Source organism: Elephas maximus, chromosome 23 (genome assembly GCF_024166365.1).
Source record: "Elephas maximus indicus isolate mEleMax1 chromosome 23, mEleMax1 primary haplotype, whole genome shotgun sequence".
Taxonomy (NCBI): Eukaryota; Metazoa; Chordata; class Mammalia; order Proboscidea; family Elephantidae; genus Elephas; species Elephas maximus.
The window spans coordinates 64222859-64241960 of NC_064841.1; the positions used below are offsets into that span (position 1 = coordinate 64222859).

The following is a 19102-nucleotide window of genomic DNA, read 5'->3' on the forward strand; positions in this document are numbered from 1 at the left end:
ATCTTGTTGTTGGCTGTCGAGTCAATTCTGACTCATAATGACCCCATGTGACAGAGTAGACCTGCTCCATAAGGTTTCCTAGGCTGTCGTCCTTAAAGGAGGAGATCATGAAGTCTTTCTCCTGTGGAGCTGCTGGGTGGGTTTGAAGTGCCAGCCTTTCGGTTAGCAGCTAAGTACTTAACCATTGCTTAGGCCTCCCAAACCCTAAAAAGAGCTTCCCATAAGCAATCATCCCTTTTGTGCTACCTCATTTCTTTCCATCCCCAATAAAATGCCTTGGAAAAAAAAAGTCTACAGTCCTTAATTTTCATTTTTTCAACATATATTTATAGTATATATCTGTCTTTTTTCCCGTATCACTGAAGCGTTTTTCTGCGGTTTCTGGTGATGGTCCCATTTTCAAATCTAGAAGCCATTTTCTTTGTCTTTACCTTTCGACATTGTCTAACATTGGAATACTTTCTCCTTGAAACTCTTTCCTTTTGGGCTTCATAGAAATTATCCCATGCTGGTTCTTCTTTTACATCTCTGATCAGCTCTTCTCTGATTTATCTTCTTCATCCCCCCTTAAAAGTAGGTGTTCACAGCAGTAGGGAAGGTAAGTAGAGAAAGAAAAAGATCTAAGAACCTGAGTATTCCAGGGACAGAGAGGAATTGATGTTCACCTAGGATTGCAAGGATCATTTAATAATAGGAAGCCTCTTCATGTAATTGTACATAAGTAAACACCTGTATATAATTATTGCAATACGTGCAACACAATGGCATTTGATAACATAAAGCCGTTTCCATATATATTTTTTTTTCTTTTTTTAATGGATAGAAAAATACTTGCCTTATTAAAAAAGAAAAAACTCTTGTCTATAATTCAGAACCAACATCATATAATGGTGACACACTAGAGCCATTCCCATTAAATCGCTTTTATGGCTTAAGTTATTTAAGTTCTGTTAAACACAGTAAGGCATGAAACAGAAATAAGAGGAATATGTTTCAAAAAGGCAGAGACAATGTTATTATTTATAGATTTATAGATAACATGATTTGTATAAAAGAGCATCCAAGAATTTCAGCTGTTAAACTTAGATTTAATACTAGTTTGTCAAAATGGCTGGATATCAGCTAAATATTCCAAGATCCTGAACACCACCAATGACCAATTAAATGTTTGAGTGGGGGAGGACTCTGGTCACAGCAGTATTAGCAACAAAAAACCTGCACAGTAGGCAAAATAGCCTCTCAAATATGCAGATCCATATGAAAAGCATACAAAGCTTATTAATTAACAATAGACACCAGTTCACTCTGTTGCTTGATAAGAAGACCAAGTACTGTGAAGGGGCTTAGAGATGTGCAGTGGCTGCTGAGTGTAGAACACAGAGATAGACCATGTGTACATGGAAGCATGCTTCATGTGGTGTCACAAAGCAGAGGAACTGTTAAATAAATGACGCTGTTCCTGCATCACACACACAAAATCAGTTCCAGATGGATTAAAGCCGAAGTGTAAGAGGCAGGCATGACTCTTGGATGAAAATATAGAAGAGTATTAGATCTTTGTGACCACAGGATAGGAGTTTTTTTAAGCAAGGTATACAAGGGATAAAGAAAAAAATGATGAATTCGATAACATTAAAAACTGGGCTATATGGAAGTGATTACAATTGATTACAGCCGTGTTTTTTAAAATGTACTCAGAAGAAACAGAGGAAATCAGCTACGTACATTGAGATATTTGGGCTGAGAAAAAGTCACAGATGGGGAGAAAATATTTTCAAAGGAATTAGTAGGTGAAATATACAAACAATTCACATATATGATTTTGAAAAAAAAAAACATGAAACCCAAATGAAAAATGCACAGCGGGTGTAGCCAGGAGGTCAAAGAATGTGATACCTAAAAAGCGAACAGACCCAGGATGCTCAGCAACAGTTGTCAATAGGAAAGGCAAGTTACAGCAACAAATTTCATAATTCCATGTGCGATGAAGATATGTAAAAGGTAACTTTCCTAAACTGCTGGTAGGAGTTTAAGTTAGACAAAACTGATCTGAAGAGCAATTTGGCAATTTCTAGTAAAGTTTTAAATTTGCATAGCCCTTTTTAGTAATGACTCAGCAATTCCACCTTCTGTATATATATCCTAGAAACACATGGGCTCAAAGAGTTATGTTGAAAAATGTTTGTTGCAATAGGGGGAAAAAAAAAATTTCAGGGAGCCTAGTTTTTTTAGTGTCTATCAACAGGAAAGTGGATAAATTGTGTTACACTACATGGTGGAGTACTTTTCATCAGTTAATATGAATGCAGTAGAGCTACATGTTTCAATGTGGATAAATCTTAAAACCATAGTGATTTTTAAAACATGTTGCAGATTGATAGGTATAGTATGATATTTATATAAACTTTAAAAACCTACAGAAAAGCTTCTGTGAGTATGTATAATAAATACCAAGTTCATGATAGTGGTATTTTTGGAGAAGAAAGGAGTGAAATAGGAAGGAAGAAGGATTACACAATGGCCCTTAGCTGTAGCTACACTGTTTTCTTCAAGAAAAAAATGTTTTGAATCAAATATGGCATGATGTTAAGATTTGATAAAGCTGGGTTTGCATTTTTTAAATATTTTCAAACATTTTCTTAAAGTGTGAACCCGAGGTGACTAAGAAACAATAGTAGATGAAAGTTTGGCAGGAAGGAGCTCCGAGTAATGGAGTGGTGGCTCGAGGCCAGTGTGGGATCAGAGAACATGATTATATCCTAGTGGAAGTGATCTTTCAGGAGAAAAACTTTGATAATGGAAGAGGGAATGTGTGAAGTTCTTGAGAAAGTGAGAAAAGGGGTAGGTTTGGGACAAATGGAGGTATTGTAGGAAGAGCCAGAGCTTTGGTCACTTTCAGAAGCCTAGGGTTGAGGCATTTACACACACACACGTTTATGTGTATGTGATGGTAAGCTAAAGGACAAGCACATGGATGTGTTCATATTAGAGCCCCTACAAATACAGAGGCTTCTCTGTAGAAATATATTAGAAGCCAGAGATGTACTTTACATATTTCTGGTAGCCATTAATTTAAAAAAAAGGCTAAGTGAAATTAATTGTAGTAATATACTTTATTTAACCAATATATTCAAAATATTACCATTTCAACCTGTAATCCACAATTATTAATAGTAAGATGTTTTCCATCCTTTTTTTTTTTTTCCTTTTCACTGAGTCTTCAAAATTTGGTATGTATTTTATATACATCTCAATTCAGAATAGCCACATTTCAAGTTCTTAATAGCTACATGAGATTAATGGCTACCACAGTATAGCCATAAAACATACATAAAATCAAAGATGCCTTGATTTCTGGCCAGTTGCTAATTTAAAAAATATTCAATGCGGTATATTTTCATGTGTTGCAAGTGACTGGACTGGAATTGCTTCTGTGTAAGGCCTAAGAACAGAAACCTATGTCTGGTGTTGAAGCGCTGTGCAGTGCCTTGCACATAGTAGAGTCAGTAAACGTGTATTGAAAGAATACCTTCTGCAGGATGTTTTTGGGAGATGGTGTAGTATAGTGATTAAGAGCTTGTGTTTAAGTCTAGGATCTGCCACCTCCAGTTTCTGTGATGTAGGCAAGTTACTTAACCTGTCACGTATCTTTGAAATAGGGGCAATATTAGTACCTCTCTCATAGTGTTAGTAGATGATATTATAAAGCATTTAGTGAATGTCTGGTATTAGAAACCAGGCCCGTTACTGGTGAAAAATGGAGAGGTCATTTTTGAACCATCTGCCTCTTAAATGTAGGTTCTCTTGTAGGTGCTTTACATCTTCAATCAATTGGCTTTGAGTTTAGCTATACTGGCAAGAAGTATTCTTCTCTAGGTCCATAAAATAAAAGCTTTCGTAATTGGAAAGAATTATCCTTGTGAATTTTCAGAGATGTTACTCACTTACCTATGGCTTATAGAGAACAAATTAACAATGGTATACCTTTCCCCCTCTGGCTGGCTATTTAGTATTTTTTAACTTAAATTAATACCTTAATTATCTTTAGTGAAGAAACATTTCTAAACTATGATTTCTCAGTTCTTTTGCTTTTCTTTCACTAGGCAGTGATAGAAGTCACCTTGAGGAATCAGTGTTTGTGCTTGGTGACCCTCCCTTTCTACTCTCAGCCTCCTTTCCCTTCTTCCTGTATAAAAGGGCTCATCCTGTGGACCCAGGTGTTACTCAGTATTCGAAGTAGTAGCACTTCGGATGCGTGTAGAGGCTGGTTTGGTGGTGGGAGAGAGCAGTAGGAGACCAGTTAGGCCATGACTATAGCTTAGGTCAGCGACAGGGACCATGCATGTAATGCCAGAGCCGGTGAGTATGGAGAGGCAGGAGCCGAAGGGATTTTCCCCGAAAGCAGGTTTTCGTCTACTTCTTATTGGCATTTTCTTTCAAATTGTATTATTAATTGCATATTATATTGTTACTGTATCATTTTGCTTCCAACTCTGGTTTTACCCAGGAGCCTGTTGTGTCTTTCAGGATTGTATTTGCTGACTTCTTTATAATGAATCTGATTCTCTGGGGAGAAGGATCTTCAGCAGCTATTCCTTTTGGAACACTGGTTGCCATACTGGCCCTTTGGTTCTGCATATCCGTGCCTCTGACGTTTATTGGTGCATACTTTGGTTTTAAGAAGAATGTAAGTTTATAGGTGTTAATTTATTCAAATGAATTTCAGCTTAAAGTATATCACGAAAGTGCCTAAAAGATAGAAACTTACCCTGTGGGATCTCACCACCTCCAAATAAAAATGCATTGACAAAAATTTCAGAATCAGCTCTTCCCTTACAGTAAGTATGTAATTAAAAGGAAAAGCCTAACTCTCTCTTTTTGCTGACTGTTATTTTCCAAGTACTGTATTATTCGCTTCTGTGTATTGCTTCGTATAAAGCCATTAGTCAGTGGATAACTGCTGGAAACAGTGGTGACTTGTTCCAGTATTCAGAGTGAATAGTGTACCTGAGGCTAGCCTGGTTCATTGCTTCTAAACACAGATTTCAGTTTGTTGACTTAACGTAGATGTTATTGCCATCAGTGTCAGCGTGGAAGCTGAGGAAGAGCAGGCAGATAGGCTAGTACAGAGAAGAATATTAAAATAGATAAGTATGAATCCTTTCTTTCTTTGCTTTAGGCCATTGAACACCCAGTGCGAACCAATCAGATTCCACGTCAGATTCCCGAGCAGTCATTCTACACGAAGCCGTTGCCCGGTATTATCATGGGTGGGATTTTGCCATTTGGGTGCATCTTTATACAGCTTTTCTTCATTCTGAACAGTATTTGGTAAGCTCTGGACAACATCCTCTTATTTCCATTGACTTTCTATGTGATACTAGCTTTCTCTTTTTTTTTAATATGGATGACTATTTATAGCTTGTAAACAAAAACAGCTCTCCAGTAACCAGCCAACTTAAGGTTATTTTACCTTTTCCAAGGGGGAAAAAGAATTATAGTAACAATACCTATAAACTGAAGGCTTGTTACTTCTTACTTAATTCTCAGAACTTTCCCCATTTTACAGAGGTGAAAATGAGGCTTTTGAGGTTGATTTGCCTTTGTCACACAGCTGCCATGCGACAGAAAATTAACCTAAGGTTATCCAAACCGATGTTCTTAAAAGGCTAATCTGTACTGCTTCAGAGAGGAGATGCTCTGAGCCCTCGATAGAGGGATTTGACAAGCATTGGAGGAAGCCTTGAACTAGATCACCTTCGGAATCCTTTCCAGTCCCAAGATTGTTTCATTTAGTGATTTCATGTTTGCATGGAAAAACTCATAGTGGTAATTTTCAGCTGCTGCAGTGACAGACAGGGTTTGAAGTAGCATAAAGTTAGAACTAAATTTGAGGGTTTTAGTGATCAGAACCTGTCTCTCCTTCCAGATTGTTTTTATAGTAATTTTCAGATTCAGTGATTGTTACTGTATGTAACAAGAAACCTTATGTATCAAATGTGGCCTTTTCTTAGTTTGGCTCTGCCTGTCCGTTAACGTTTTGTCAAATGTGTCTGAGTCACTAGTAGACAAATCGACTAAGCATATTTGAGTAAACCTGAGTTTCAGGTTCTACCTGAGAAGAAAGATAAAGCCTGGTGACGTTCCCATATCCTTTCTTCCCCTGCCTGGTGCCCAACCTCCATCACCATCTAAACCTATTAGAACTTGTTTGATTAACTAGGAGAAAACGCAAACATTTTCAGTTCATGAAAAATGAAAAGAGTATATCATTTACTGTGTTAAAGAGAAGATATTTATAATTTTATCAATATGTCAATTTATTATAGGTCTCATCAGATGTATTACATGTTTGGCTTCCTATTTCTGGTGTTTATCATTTTGGTTATTACATGTTCTGAGGCAACTATACTTCTTTGCTATTTCCACCTATGTGCAGAGGTATGTATTAGCAATATTTATTTAACTTAGACTTTTTTTGTAGATTTATTTATAATTTTGTCATATGGCAATCTTGAATACTATTAATTGAAATATTTCTGTTTATTATGATAGAAATTGACCTGTATTCCTAAATCAAATGTAGGCCACTTTAAGATTGAACGAAGATAGTACCTAGTTCAGTATATTCATTTAGAGCTTGCTATTAGAGACTTTAAAATGTTAATTTCTTGAGAATAACCTCTTATAGAATTGTGCTGAATTTTCCTTGTTGAGTTTTTTTAAATGCCTAACTTAAAAATTAATTCTGTTTTTATAATACAGATATTTGTAGACTCAGAGTTTAGTAAAAATAGATGTTCCAAGTGGGACAATTCATTAAAAAGTTTCAGTCATTACATTTTAGTGAATTATGTTCGTGGCAATATGGCAGATGATGGCATCTCTATGTATAGGTAAAATTGAATTTTTAAGAATAAGGTTGTGTTAAATTCATTCTTTTATGGTTAATTTCTGTACAGGAGATGATATCTAAGCTTGTTAAACTTGGTATGTTTATATTTTTAAATTGCAGTGAAATTGACATAACATTGAAGTAACCATTTTAAAGTGTACAGTTCAGTGACATTTAATATACCTCACAGCATTTTGCAACCAGCACCTCTGTCTAGTTCCAGAACATTTGCATTACCCCTAAATAAAACCCCATACCCAGCAAGCAGTTACTTCTTATTCTCCCTGCTTCTGGCCCTGGCAGCCACGGTGGGCTTTCTGTGACCGTGGGCTCACCTGTCCTGGACGTTTCATATCATTGGAATCATACGATATGTGACTTTTTGTGTCTGGCTTCTTTTACTTAGCGTAGTGTTTTGTGGTTCATCTGCATTGTAGCATGTGTCAGTACTCTTCGATTTTACTGCCGACTCATATCCCATTGTATGTATATGCCACAGTTTGTTTATCCATTTATAGGTTAATAGACATTTTGATTATTTCCCCTTTTTGGCTATTATGAATAGTGCATCTGTGAACATTGGTGTACAGGTATTTTTTTGAGTACCGGTGTTCAGTTGTTTTAGATATATACCTAGGAATAGAACTGCTGGGTCTTAAAATTCTATGTGTAACTTTTTGAGAACCATGAAACTTTTCCATAGCAGCCGAACCAGTTTATATTCCAGCTAGCAGTGTCCAAAGATTCCAATTTCTCTACATCCTCACCAACACTTGTTAATTTCTGTTATTTTGATTATGGCCATCTACATCATCATCACCATCATCCCATAGCTGTCAAGTTGATTCTGACTCATAGCCATTCCAGTGGGTGTGAAGTGGTATCTTATGTTGGTTTTATTTTACATTTCCCTACTGAACAGCTTTTCATGTCCTTGTTGGCCATTTGTATGTCCTTTGCCTATTTTTTAATTGGGCTTTTTGTTGTTGAATTGTAAGAGTACTTTATATATATCCTAGATGTTGTTGTTGTCTTATGCCGTTGAGTCAATTTCAACTCATAATGACCCTACAGGGCGGAGTAGAACTGCCCCATAGGGTTTTCCAGGCTGTAAATCTTCATGAGAGCAGATTCCTAGGCCTGTTCTTCACGGAGCCACTGGTGGGTTGGAACCATGGACCCTTCAGTTAATCAGCCGAGGACCTTGACCATTGCACAACCAGGACTCCTTATAGTCTGGATACTGGACCCTTGTCTGATGTATGATTTTGCAGATATTTTCTCCCATGCCATAAGCTGTCTTTCTGTTTTCTTGATAATGTCCTTTGAAGTACAGAAGTTTAGTTTTGATGAAGTCTGATTTATCTGTGTTTTCTTTTGTTGCCCGTGCTCTTAGTGTCATATCTAAGAGTCTGTGGCCAAATCCAAGGTCATGAGACTATCTTCATGTTTTCTTTAAGAGTTTTAGCTCTTATATTTAGGTCTTTGATTCATTTGTAGTTTGTTTGTTTTGATTTCATGTCGTAACCAATACGAGATTCCACTGAAATTGCACCAGCTGACAAAATAAAGCTGACCTTAATTACGTCTTCAAGGGAAACGAGAGGGTCAGACAAAGCAAACGAGTGGGGACCCCGAGACTGGTGTGGAATAAACGTAAGGGTGAAAGCATTTCAGCAGGAGTCTGACCTGACCCCTGCCAGCGGTTAGTCCCATCACCCTCCCACACCCCCCTTCTGCAGCGTCTGCCAACTCAGGTGGCTCCTTTCTCTGTTGCAGGTAGAAGCCAATTCAGCAGCACGTCTTTGTACATGATACAAAGCAAAAGGTTTATCTCATTTGAGGGTAGAAAGTACACACTGTTTGTCATCTGTGTGGTGCGAACACACGTGGTAGTAACTTTAACCGGATCAGAGCTGCTGTCACTGTGTAACCTGTTATGTGATCCAACCTGTCACGTGGTCCTGTAGCTAAGTCAGTGTTCCCAGTTTGCTATACTAAATTGTCACTACAACAGAATGCATGTTTGAGTTCTGAATTTTCTAAACATTTCCAAAAGGCCATTAAAGAACATATAGAACAGAACTGCGTTTCAGAAACCTAGACATGAGGGAGGACTATTGATTGTAAAGTGAACCCTCAGTGACTCTTTCTGGGACCTCTCTTAGGGGGTACAGAGATGAACAGAGGAAACAGTAGAATGTCAGAACATAGAACAGGCATGGGAAGATGGAGCAGGGAAGAGGGAGTTCTAGCCACAAGGCCAACAAACATATCCATGTTCAAAGAGAAATCTGGGTGAAAAAATATGTATATAATACATAAAACGAAGTCAAAGGAAAAAGGGTTCCGTATAACACAGTATCAGAAAGGAACACACTAAATGCAGACGGGCAAGTCAGTCCGTAGCCTGTTCTGACAGGTCCTTCCAGCATCACTCAGGTTTCTTCTCTTTTATCTCAAGGGTGTTGACAGATGTGGTGACTCAACAAGAGTCTCTCACAGGAAGGTGAGCAGGCTTTGATCATTAGTTTCCGAATCTGTCTGCTCCATGTAGCATCCAACTCAGCATCCAGGTGTCCTTTTGTTTTTGACATAACACATCCGCCTGGTTGTCCACTTGCTCCTTGGTCAGCACAGGGTGAGAAAGGGCACCTCTCCCTCATCCACAGCCTCGGCCTCTGCTCCCAAAGCCCCCTCTTTCCCTACCTATCATACCCTGACCTCTACCTCTGATTCTGCCACGACGCATAGCTCCATGCCACGGGACCCCTCTCCCAGGACCTCCACCACCTCCACACCACTGCTTCTTAAGCCTGTTCAGGGAGCTATGGCTTGTCCACCTCAGCGCAGGTTTTGACCTGGGAGTGACATCCCACCCCTAAGTAGGGTACTCCTGGCACGTCCCCCATGTAGTCCTCCTCTGGGAAGGCCTCTCTGGATTAGGGGCAGGCCTTGTCCTCTCATCACTCCTCGCTGGGGCCCCTATGGGTTGGCCAGACTGTGCCTGGATGTTACTCTCACCCAGGCACTGCTTTAAGCTCTGCTTAGTTGTAGTGCTGCATGGACGGGGGCCTATTCTGTCCCTGCTGGGCCGCTCTTCTCTTTCAAGCACTGGCCAGCTGCTGCATTGCTGCGTCGAAGCCCAAACGTTCCCTGGCATCAGCTGTTTATTCTTTAGCGTATAGGTCATGCAGTTGCTGTTGAGCCGATTCTGACTTAGGGCGACTCCGTGTGCATGAGAGTAGAACTGCGCTCCGTAAGGTTTTCAGTGGCGGATTTCTTGAAAGTAGATTGCCAGGCCTTTCTTCCTTTAGTTAATTTTTGTATGCTGCGAGGTAGGAATCTAACCTCATTCTTTTGCATGTGGAAACCCAGTTGTCCCAGCACCATTTATTGAAGAGGCTGTTTCCTCATTGAGTAGACTTGGTACCTTGTCGAAAATCAACTTGCAGTAAATGTGTGGGTTTATTTCTGGATTATCAGTGCTGTTCCTTTGGTCTGTGTGTCTGTTCTTATGCCAGTACCACACTGTTTTGATTATGATGGCTTTGTAGTAAGTTTTGAGACCAGAAAGTGTGGTTCCCTCCAGCCTGTTCTTTTTCAGTATCGTTGTGGTTATTTGGGGCTCCTTGCAATTCCGTGTGAATTTGAGAGGCATCTTTTCCATTTGTGCAAAAAAGGCCATTGAAATCTTGTTTGGGATGGCGTTAAATCTGTAGATCTCTTTGAAGAGTATTGCCATCTTAGTAATAGTAAGTATTCCAGTCTGTGAACACAGGATGACATTTATTTAGATCTTTCGTTTCTTTCAGCACTATTTTGTAGTTTTCAGTGTACAGGTCTTTCACCTCCTGGCTAAATTTATTCCTAGGTATTTTATTCTTTTGGGTGCTTTTATTAAGTAGAATTATTTCCGTTTCCTTTTCGGGTTGTTGATTGCTGACGTACGGAAACACGCTGATTTTTATGTGTTGATCCTGTACCCTGCAGTTTTGCTGAATTCATTTATTGGCTCTGATAGCTTTTTTCGAATCCTGGCCACCCCATGGGACATAGGGTTGCTATGAGTCGAAATTGACTAGACGGTGCCTAACAACAAACAACAGTAATTTTTTTGTGAATTCTCGGGAATTTTCTAAACTTAGGATGCTTTTTAAGTCATGTGTTACAAAGGGTTGGAGAGATAGTGACCTGTCTTCTTTTCAAAGCTCTCCTAAGCTGTAAGCTGCTTTACATAAAAGCAGGAAGAGCTGTTTTAATAGCCTACCGTGTTTAAACCCTGTGAGTACTGAGAGGGAAGGAAGTTCAAACAGACCTTAGCAGAATAACCTTTCTAACAGAGAGTTAACTGGACCTGAAGGTAGGTAGTACAAATGTTTAGCTGTGTAACTAAGCTATTTGTACATTGCTTTCTTTGAGAAGCGTAAATTTTCAGCTATAGCCTAATGCTGCATTATTCATAAACAGTTTTAACAGTTTTTTAGCCAGTCTTTAAGTACTTTCACCGGAGATGCGAGTGCCTTTTAGCACCTTAAGGAAGAGGGAAATAAACAAAACTCAAATAAGAAAAAGAGGCTGGAACTTCTCTCAAACACTAGGTTTTAGGGGCTACTTTACTTTATGTTTCCTTGGTAACTTTGTTTTGCTACCTGTCATCTCTTACTTGGAAAGTAATTCTTGCCCTTGGCTTTCTTTCTCTTCCATCTAGGATTATCATTGGCAGTGGCGGTCCTTCCTCACCAGTGGCTTTACTGCCGTGTATTTCTTGATATATGCAGTACACTACTTCTTCTCAAAACTGCAGATCACAGGAACAGCGAGTACAATTTTGTACTTTGGTTATACCATGATAATGGTTTTGATCTTCTTCCTCTTTACAGGTAAGAATTGAAATGATTCTTGTTAGTTTTTAGACAAATAATGTATAAGTATTTTCCTCTTATAAAACCCATGAAGGTTTCTGCTACCTGGTGTTCCTGTATTTAGTCCTCACCACAGCTAAGCATAGTGGTCTGTCCGCCTGTGGGTTGAATATCAGTAAACCAAAAGTGATGAAACAGAACCTGAAGGAAGAAGGCTGATGGGCTCCTTGGGCTAAAGGCATAGGGAGCCCTGGATCAGTAAATCTCAAGATTTCCTTCTGTTAACCCCTTCATGGTACACACAGTCTTTCTTTTCCCACTTCAGAAATGGGGAAAAAAGCTATAGCTACCTAAGTTTGGGAGGAAGTAGAGATTGGAAAGAGCCAAAGTCAAGATGAGACTGAGAATAAGGCAAGATGATAATGGGGCACTCTTCATTCTGGAAGTTTTTATCTCCACTTTAAAATCCAAGTGCCTAATGGGACGTAGCATGTATTGATATTTATTTTATGTTTATCTTCTCCATCCAACTAGATAAAAGCTTTCTGTATCTCAGATCCCTACGGGTGCTTGGTAGACAGTTATGAAGTGAGTGACTGAGTGAAAATAAGGAAACTGGGACTTTGGTCACAAAAATGTAATATTACATTAAGTGTACACCTAAGATTTTATCTAAGATTGTCTTGAATGCCATATGAGGAAGTATCGAAGCCAAAAAGAAAAGACCAAATCTTTTGTTATTTTTTAATTAGACCTGTTCTACTTTTTACTTGTCTGTTAAGGTTTAAGAGCACCAGGTGGGGTTTGGGTGTGCCTCTGCTGCTGTATCAGTGCGTCCAGCACTGACGTCCATCTGTGTCCCAGGACACCGAGGAGACATGGCGGTGGGAGGGCTGTGTATCGTGGTGCCATATGATACAATAGTGTGATCCACAGCCATAGATCTTAATAAATGGTCTGTGAGATAGTCGTGGCCTACGAAACAGGGAATTACCCTCTTTGTGCATCTGTATTTGTGTGTCCATAAATGCATGTATGGAATCGTTTATTCCAGACCAACACACGGAAACAGCGATCTTAGTGAATAAAAAAAAAAAAGAATAGCTATTGTTTATCCAGGCATAGGATAAAGAAAATGACAGTTCAAACACGACCTAAATTTTATTGTTCCTGACTTTTAAAGTGTCATATTTTCACTCATTCAGAGTGAGACGGCTTTTGTAATCTAAACTCTGCAGCCACATCAAATTGAATCAGCCAGTTAAGCTAATAAATTGTGGTGTGTTTCTCTTTGTGAAGAAGGTTCTACATAAGGGAGTGGTGAGCCCTTTAAACGTATTGCATTTGTCTAAAGTAGGGTATGTCTGTAATTGCTTCGGAACATTCCAGACTGCAGTTATTTAAGTCAGTCCAGTTTACAAAGCAAATATAATTATTCTGTCACATAAGGAAAGATGCTATATTTAGTATGTACACTATCCAAAAACTAAAACCAATCCCGTTGCCATTGAGTCAATTCTGGCTCATAGCAAACCTATAGAACAGAGTAGACCTGCCCCCTGCAGTTTCCAAGGAGCCGACCTTTTAGTTAGCAGCCAAGCTCTTAACCACTGTGCCACCAGGGTTCCCTGTACACTATATCTGCCCCCTAGTAAGAATAAAATAAAGCAACTAACTTTCTTAGGGTTACCAGGATGGTGATAAAATATTTTTGTCTTCTTAAAATATCTTTTCCCATCATCTTGAAATTCTTGGTAAGCACAAGGTTAATTAAATGTATTTATGTTGCCACTATTAGTTTTACCAGTCCATAGTAAACATCTCAAATATCCAATGTGAGTATCTGTCTGTCTTTACTCTAAAACACACACAGTGCCTTGTAGGTTGTAGGTACTCAGTACATGTAGGATATACAAATGAGTGTAGTGACAGAGTGTGTGACCCCACACAGTCATGTTCCACATCTAGTCTCTTGATACAGAAAATCTCCTTTAATGCTTTTTCTCTATGTTACACTGAAAACAATTGTGAAAAGCATTTGGGACTTTAAATATAAAAATTACACAGAGTATATTGTATCACCTTATGTATTCTTCTACATTCCTACCTACTGAATATTTCCCAGGAGATAATCCTGGAAAAAATGGTATACCTTAGTTTATTTTTTAAATGTGTTAGGTGATTTCACGATTTAGTGTATATCTTTTGAAAAATTCTTTGAATCTGTGTTTAGTAAACCTGACCGTAGTATAACATAAAAGACTGCACTTGAAATCAGAGAAAAGTGAACTTGAGTTCTGGCCAAGTTCATTTACCAGCCACATTAAAAGTACGTGCCTCCCTTTTGCCTCGGTGCATCCTGATTAGCAGCCACAGCCCCTAACCACTGTACCACCCAGTCTCCTTAGATGAGTGAAGTTATCTGAAAATTCAGGCATTCATGTTTTCATGAATTATCTCATGTGGTCTAGATGACAGTCTGTGGAGGTAGCTAGGGCAGATAAATTTATCTCTGTTTAACACAGTAAAGAAAGAGGCTTGGAGATGACAGAGCTAAGTCTATAAAGGAGCTGTCGCTCTCTCTGGTACCACACGGCCCTCGTGGTTAGCTGCAGAGCATCTTTGTTATCCCCTAATTATGTAACTCTTAACGTTTTGTAAAATATGTTATTTTATTGTAATTCTTTGAAAACTAAGAACTCCCAATAACTATACTTAGAAAATATCTAATTTATTTATTTTTATTCTTTCTTTTTATAGGAACCATTGGCTTCTTTGCATGCTTCTGGTTTGTTACCAAAATATACAGTGTGGTGAAGGTAGACTGAAGAAGCCCAGTGTGTCCAGTTCAAACAGAAATAAATTAAATTCTTCATCAACAAAGACCTGTTTTTGTGACTACCTTGAGTTTTATCAGACTTATTGGCCTAGTATTTCATCAGAAGCAACATAATTCTGAATACACCTCTACCCTACACCTGTCCCCACAGAATGTGTTTTCAACACTAAACATTTGTATTGTGATTTGATTAAGTATATTTTCAGTTGTTCTCAGTGAAGAGCAAATTTAAATATTATGTGCGTTTGTAAATACAATAGCTAAGAAATTTTCAGTACTTCTAACAGCAGAATAGAGGAGGCCATATTAAACAATACTGATGAAATGCAGGACAGCTGATTGTAAATAGAATTTTCTAGGCTCGGTAGGTGGAAAGAATTATTTTTCTTTGAAGGAAATAACTTTTTATCATGGTAATTTTGAAGGATGATTCCTATGGTATGTTCACTGGGGGATGTGGCTTTTAAAAAGAATCTTGTAATGGTTGTAATTGTTCAGATCTTTTCCTTTTCTGTGTTGACTTCATTATTCCCATGGTATTGGCCTTTAAACTATGTGCCTCTGAGTCTTTCAATTTATAAATTTATCTTAATAAATATTGTAAAAACGTCTTCATTGCATCATTACCTGTTATATGTTCAAGGAGATTCTGTAAATACAAATCTATTTACTATGGGTATTTTAAAATGGTTTATACTCGTTTATCAGATTTTATTGAATTTTGTTAATGTAATGCTTTTTGAGTTTCAATCTAAATGAAATTCTAGTCTTCTGGGCTTTGTGATGGTTCTAAAATTATCATTGTTAGGCAAATATGGAAGTTTTAATCATGCATATTTGGCCAAATTATGATGTAAATTCACTACTTAATGCAGGCCTTCTAACTACATTAAGGATTTTATGTTTGTCTTGTTTTTCAGAATACAGTATTTTTTAATTTTTAATAAGTCAGTTCTTATGATCTATACATTATGTATACTAGCAAGTCTTCATCTTTTCCTTATAATTACATCATCTTAATTTGGATTTCACAGTTTTATTTCCTAGAGTTAAGAAGTATTTCTGTTGCATATTCATTTGACTAATTTAAATTAATTTATGTGAAATATGGAGATTTGGGATGATTGCAGAGATGTCTGCTTATAGCTATGAAGATACTCGTTTGTATTTTAGGAGCTGAATGCTTGCTGCTTACGAGAGCATATCAGATACCGTCATTAAACTTACAACTACAATTACTGGTGCCTATATGATGTTGCGGGGTTCTTACTGAATAATTTTATGTTAATATCCTTTTTTTATAAAACTGATCAATGTATTTGAATAGTGAAACTGTAAAAGTATCATTGTGTAAGGAGCCTCTGATCTTTTTAACCACTCACATAGAGGATTTCAGTTTAAAAAATTTCTTTCAATTTTATTTCAGATATCTCTTACGGTGTATTTCGTTTTTGTATAGTGTATTTATTTTTGTATATGTAATTCGGCTAAGGTACTAAAAGGGTTTTATTCAGACTTTTAATTGAGACGGCAACCTAGTTTTATTGGTCAACACTAAGTTTCTTCAATTTTTTCCTTCAGTGAACTAGTTTAGTGACTAAAACAGTCACCTTTATTGGTTTGATATAACTTTTATGTATTTTTTCTTTATACTTTGAAGTAATCGTATTTCACACTTAAATAATGGAGAGGAAGTTGGGAAAAGTATTAAAGGAAAAGACTTAGAAGGGAGGAAAGAAACATTCAAAAGGAAGGCAAGACCAGTGGTAAGAAGGGAAATGGAAAAAATTAGCCTCTTTTCTGTGACTTTGATCATGACTGTCTTCAGGAGATAGCTGCCATGATTTGTTTAAGATGTTTTCCAGGGAAAAAGTTAAGCGGCAGTGGTGGTTGGTTAGAACCTGTAGACCCTTTTCCATAGTTTTAGTATAAACTAAACCAAACCCATTGCCATCGAGTCGATTCTAACTCTTAGTGACCCTATAGGACAGGATAGAACTCTACCCTATAGGGTTTCCAAGGAGTGGCTGGTGGATTTGAACAGCTGACCTTTTGGTTAGCAGCCAATCTCTACCCCCAGGAAAAAAAAGAGTTGTGTTACAGTGTTTTGCGTGAGAGCCCAGAAACCCCTGGGAGAAGTTCTTTCCATGATCCCTAATAGCTGGAAATGTTAGTGGAAGAGAAGTGTAGTGGAATAAGATGATGGAGGTGTTTTCCTGCTTGAGACATGTTAGAGAGCTTCACTCTTTTTGTCTGATAATCCAGTGTCTACCTGGGTCATTTCTAGGATCTGTCCATTTTGCAGGACTGGTCCTGAGCACCATGTTAAAGAAAGTGTCATTTTGTCTTCAGCCTGTTGTCCTTGCCCAGAACATCAAGAAAGTAGCCTGGACTTTCATATAGAACCCTGAATGCCAAGGGTCTTCTTGTTCCTGCCATCCCTTCAACCCACAACCAAACTTACCTCACCTGTCTTTGTTCCAATCTGTTGAAGAATGGTTCCTCCTGCTATGTCCCAGTCCCCTTTCTTCTTCTGTTTTCCCTTCTACTCTGTATCAGATCCTTCCTCTGCTTCCTCTCTGCTTTTAAATACATCCAACATTTTTCCATGTTTAAAAAAAACCTTCCTCTTGACCCATTTCTCTGTCTTCTGACCCATACCTTTGTCCCATCCTTTTTTTGACATCCTGGCTTCTCACTTTCCCAGGATTTTACTGAAAATGATTTTAAAGTCTCCAGAGACCACCTAATTACGGCATGCGGTGGGTACTTTTCAGTCCTAATTTTACTAGATCTTTGCTGCACATGATTACTCAGTCTCTCCTTGAAACCTGTCCTTGAAGCAGTGTTTCTCAAAGTCTGGGCTGTAAACCACTGCATAGAATCTCAAGGAGATTGTTACAAACATGCCCTGACCCAGAGATGTATTCTGGAGAAGTACATCAAAACCGGAAACCCTGTAATTTTCCAGTTGGTTTCATTGTGTATGAATTCTGTTACAGCCTCTGTGGGTTCCCTTTCCTGCTCTCCCAACAAGATAATGGTGGTCTCCAGCTTTGGCCTACTTGTCTGTTGGTATTCTCTGTCTCATTTCTTGCTCTGGTTTTTATAAACATCACCTGCATCTCCAGGTAGAGCTAACTGCTTGCCGAACATCGCCTAAGTGTCCCTCCGGAACCTCAAGTTTCTTATCTACAAAAGGAAACTTATTTTTTCTCCATCCTCCAAACCTGCTCCTCATCCTGGTTTCTTCTTCTCAATTGAAGCCTTTCAGCTCTGACTGGAAGCCAGGAACTCAGGTCATCCGAGGCACCTCTCCAATTAGTCATCAAGTTTAGTGCATTTTACCTCCAAAGTCCTCAAACCCATCGCTTCCTCTGCCCCCTGCGCCCCGTAGCCTGCACTGTCATCTCCCCAGAGGACTGCAGGACTTCTGGGTGGCCTCCCTCACGCATTCCCTTCAGTGAGACCTGCAAGAGCTGCCAGAGGGCACCGTACCATCCACCTCCTTCCAGAATGTGTCCGTCACCACCAAGCTGTTCGCTCATGTTGTTCCGCCCTCATTTAGGGAGTTAGAAAAACTCCCACAGGTTTAAAGAAACAACATACAGATTTTAATATTAAAGCATCTTAAAACATAAAAGTAAGGATAATTTTCAAACCAAAAACCAAACCCGCTGTCGAGATGATTCCAACTCTGATCCTATAGGACAAAATAGAACTGCCCCCATAGGGTTTCCGAGGAGCGGCAGGTAGATTCGAACTGCCAACCTTTTGGTTAGTAGCTGTAGTTTTTAAGCACTGCGCCACCAAGTCTCCCAAGGCTAATTTATGCAAACTATAAAAAAAAAAAATTTTTTTTTTTTAATTTTGTTTGTTGGTCACAAACATTACTATATAAAGTTTATAGCACATTGGAGTTTGTAACAGAATTTGGTCTTGAGAAGAAAACGTAAAAGCTTTTCAAATGCCTTTGCTTCAGTCAAAGCCCAGTATGACATGTTAACCTCATGTTGCCAAAACTCTTGTTTTAATCCTGATAAAAATAACAAAACAAAAAGTCACATTTTATTTTAACATAGATCTGTTTCGCTTGTTTTATTTTAATACACCTTCTGATGATGTATCTAGTGGAAAACAAAGACTAGTAAGTAAGCATTCTCTCTTTTCTTCTTGACCGGAATCCTACAGCACTGAAGTTAAAAGCATCCATTGAACTGAATGTCATAGGGAATTCGTTTCTCTGATCACTGTTAAGTCAGTGACCCCTGTTGGAAGGAACCTGGTGTTTGGTGTCCGAGGTGGCACTCCTCTGGCCTGGGCTCACACGCCCCGACAGAAGACAGCTTCATGATTAACAAGACAGCAAGAGTATTAGCTCCGTGGCTGGGTTTCCCTGAGAGCAATTGTAGAGAAGTTGACCCCACAGAGTACAAAAGGATCTCAGGGCTGGGTTTGTATTCGTGCTGAGGCAAGTGTGTTGTTTGAGACATCCTGTTTCCG

General features: G+C 38.5%; 1 protein-coding gene and 1 pseudogene across 1 annotated transcript in view; one reads left to right on the forward strand and one right to left on the reverse strand.

Annotated features, from left to right (window-relative positions):
• The window catches only part of TM9SF2 (transmembrane 9 superfamily member 2), a 72664-nt gene extending 57456 nt beyond the window's left edge, over positions 1-15208 (forward strand). Inside the window, exons 13-17 of the mRNA XM_049867212.1 lie at positions 4528-4687; positions 5180-5331; positions 6330-6441; positions 11607-11778; positions 14521-15208. Coding sequence (XP_049723169.1) covers positions 4528-4687; positions 5180-5331; positions 6330-6441; positions 11607-11778; positions 14521-14588 — 664 coding nt within the window. The 3' untranslated portion in view covers positions 14589-15208. The remainder of the gene's footprint in view (positions 1-4527; positions 4688-5179; positions 5332-6329; positions 6442-11606; positions 11779-14520) is intronic.
• LOC126066212 (chromatin target of PRMT1 protein-like) lies at positions 9395-10088 on the reverse strand (annotated as a pseudogene).
• Positions 15209-19102: the final 3894 nt, after the last annotated feature.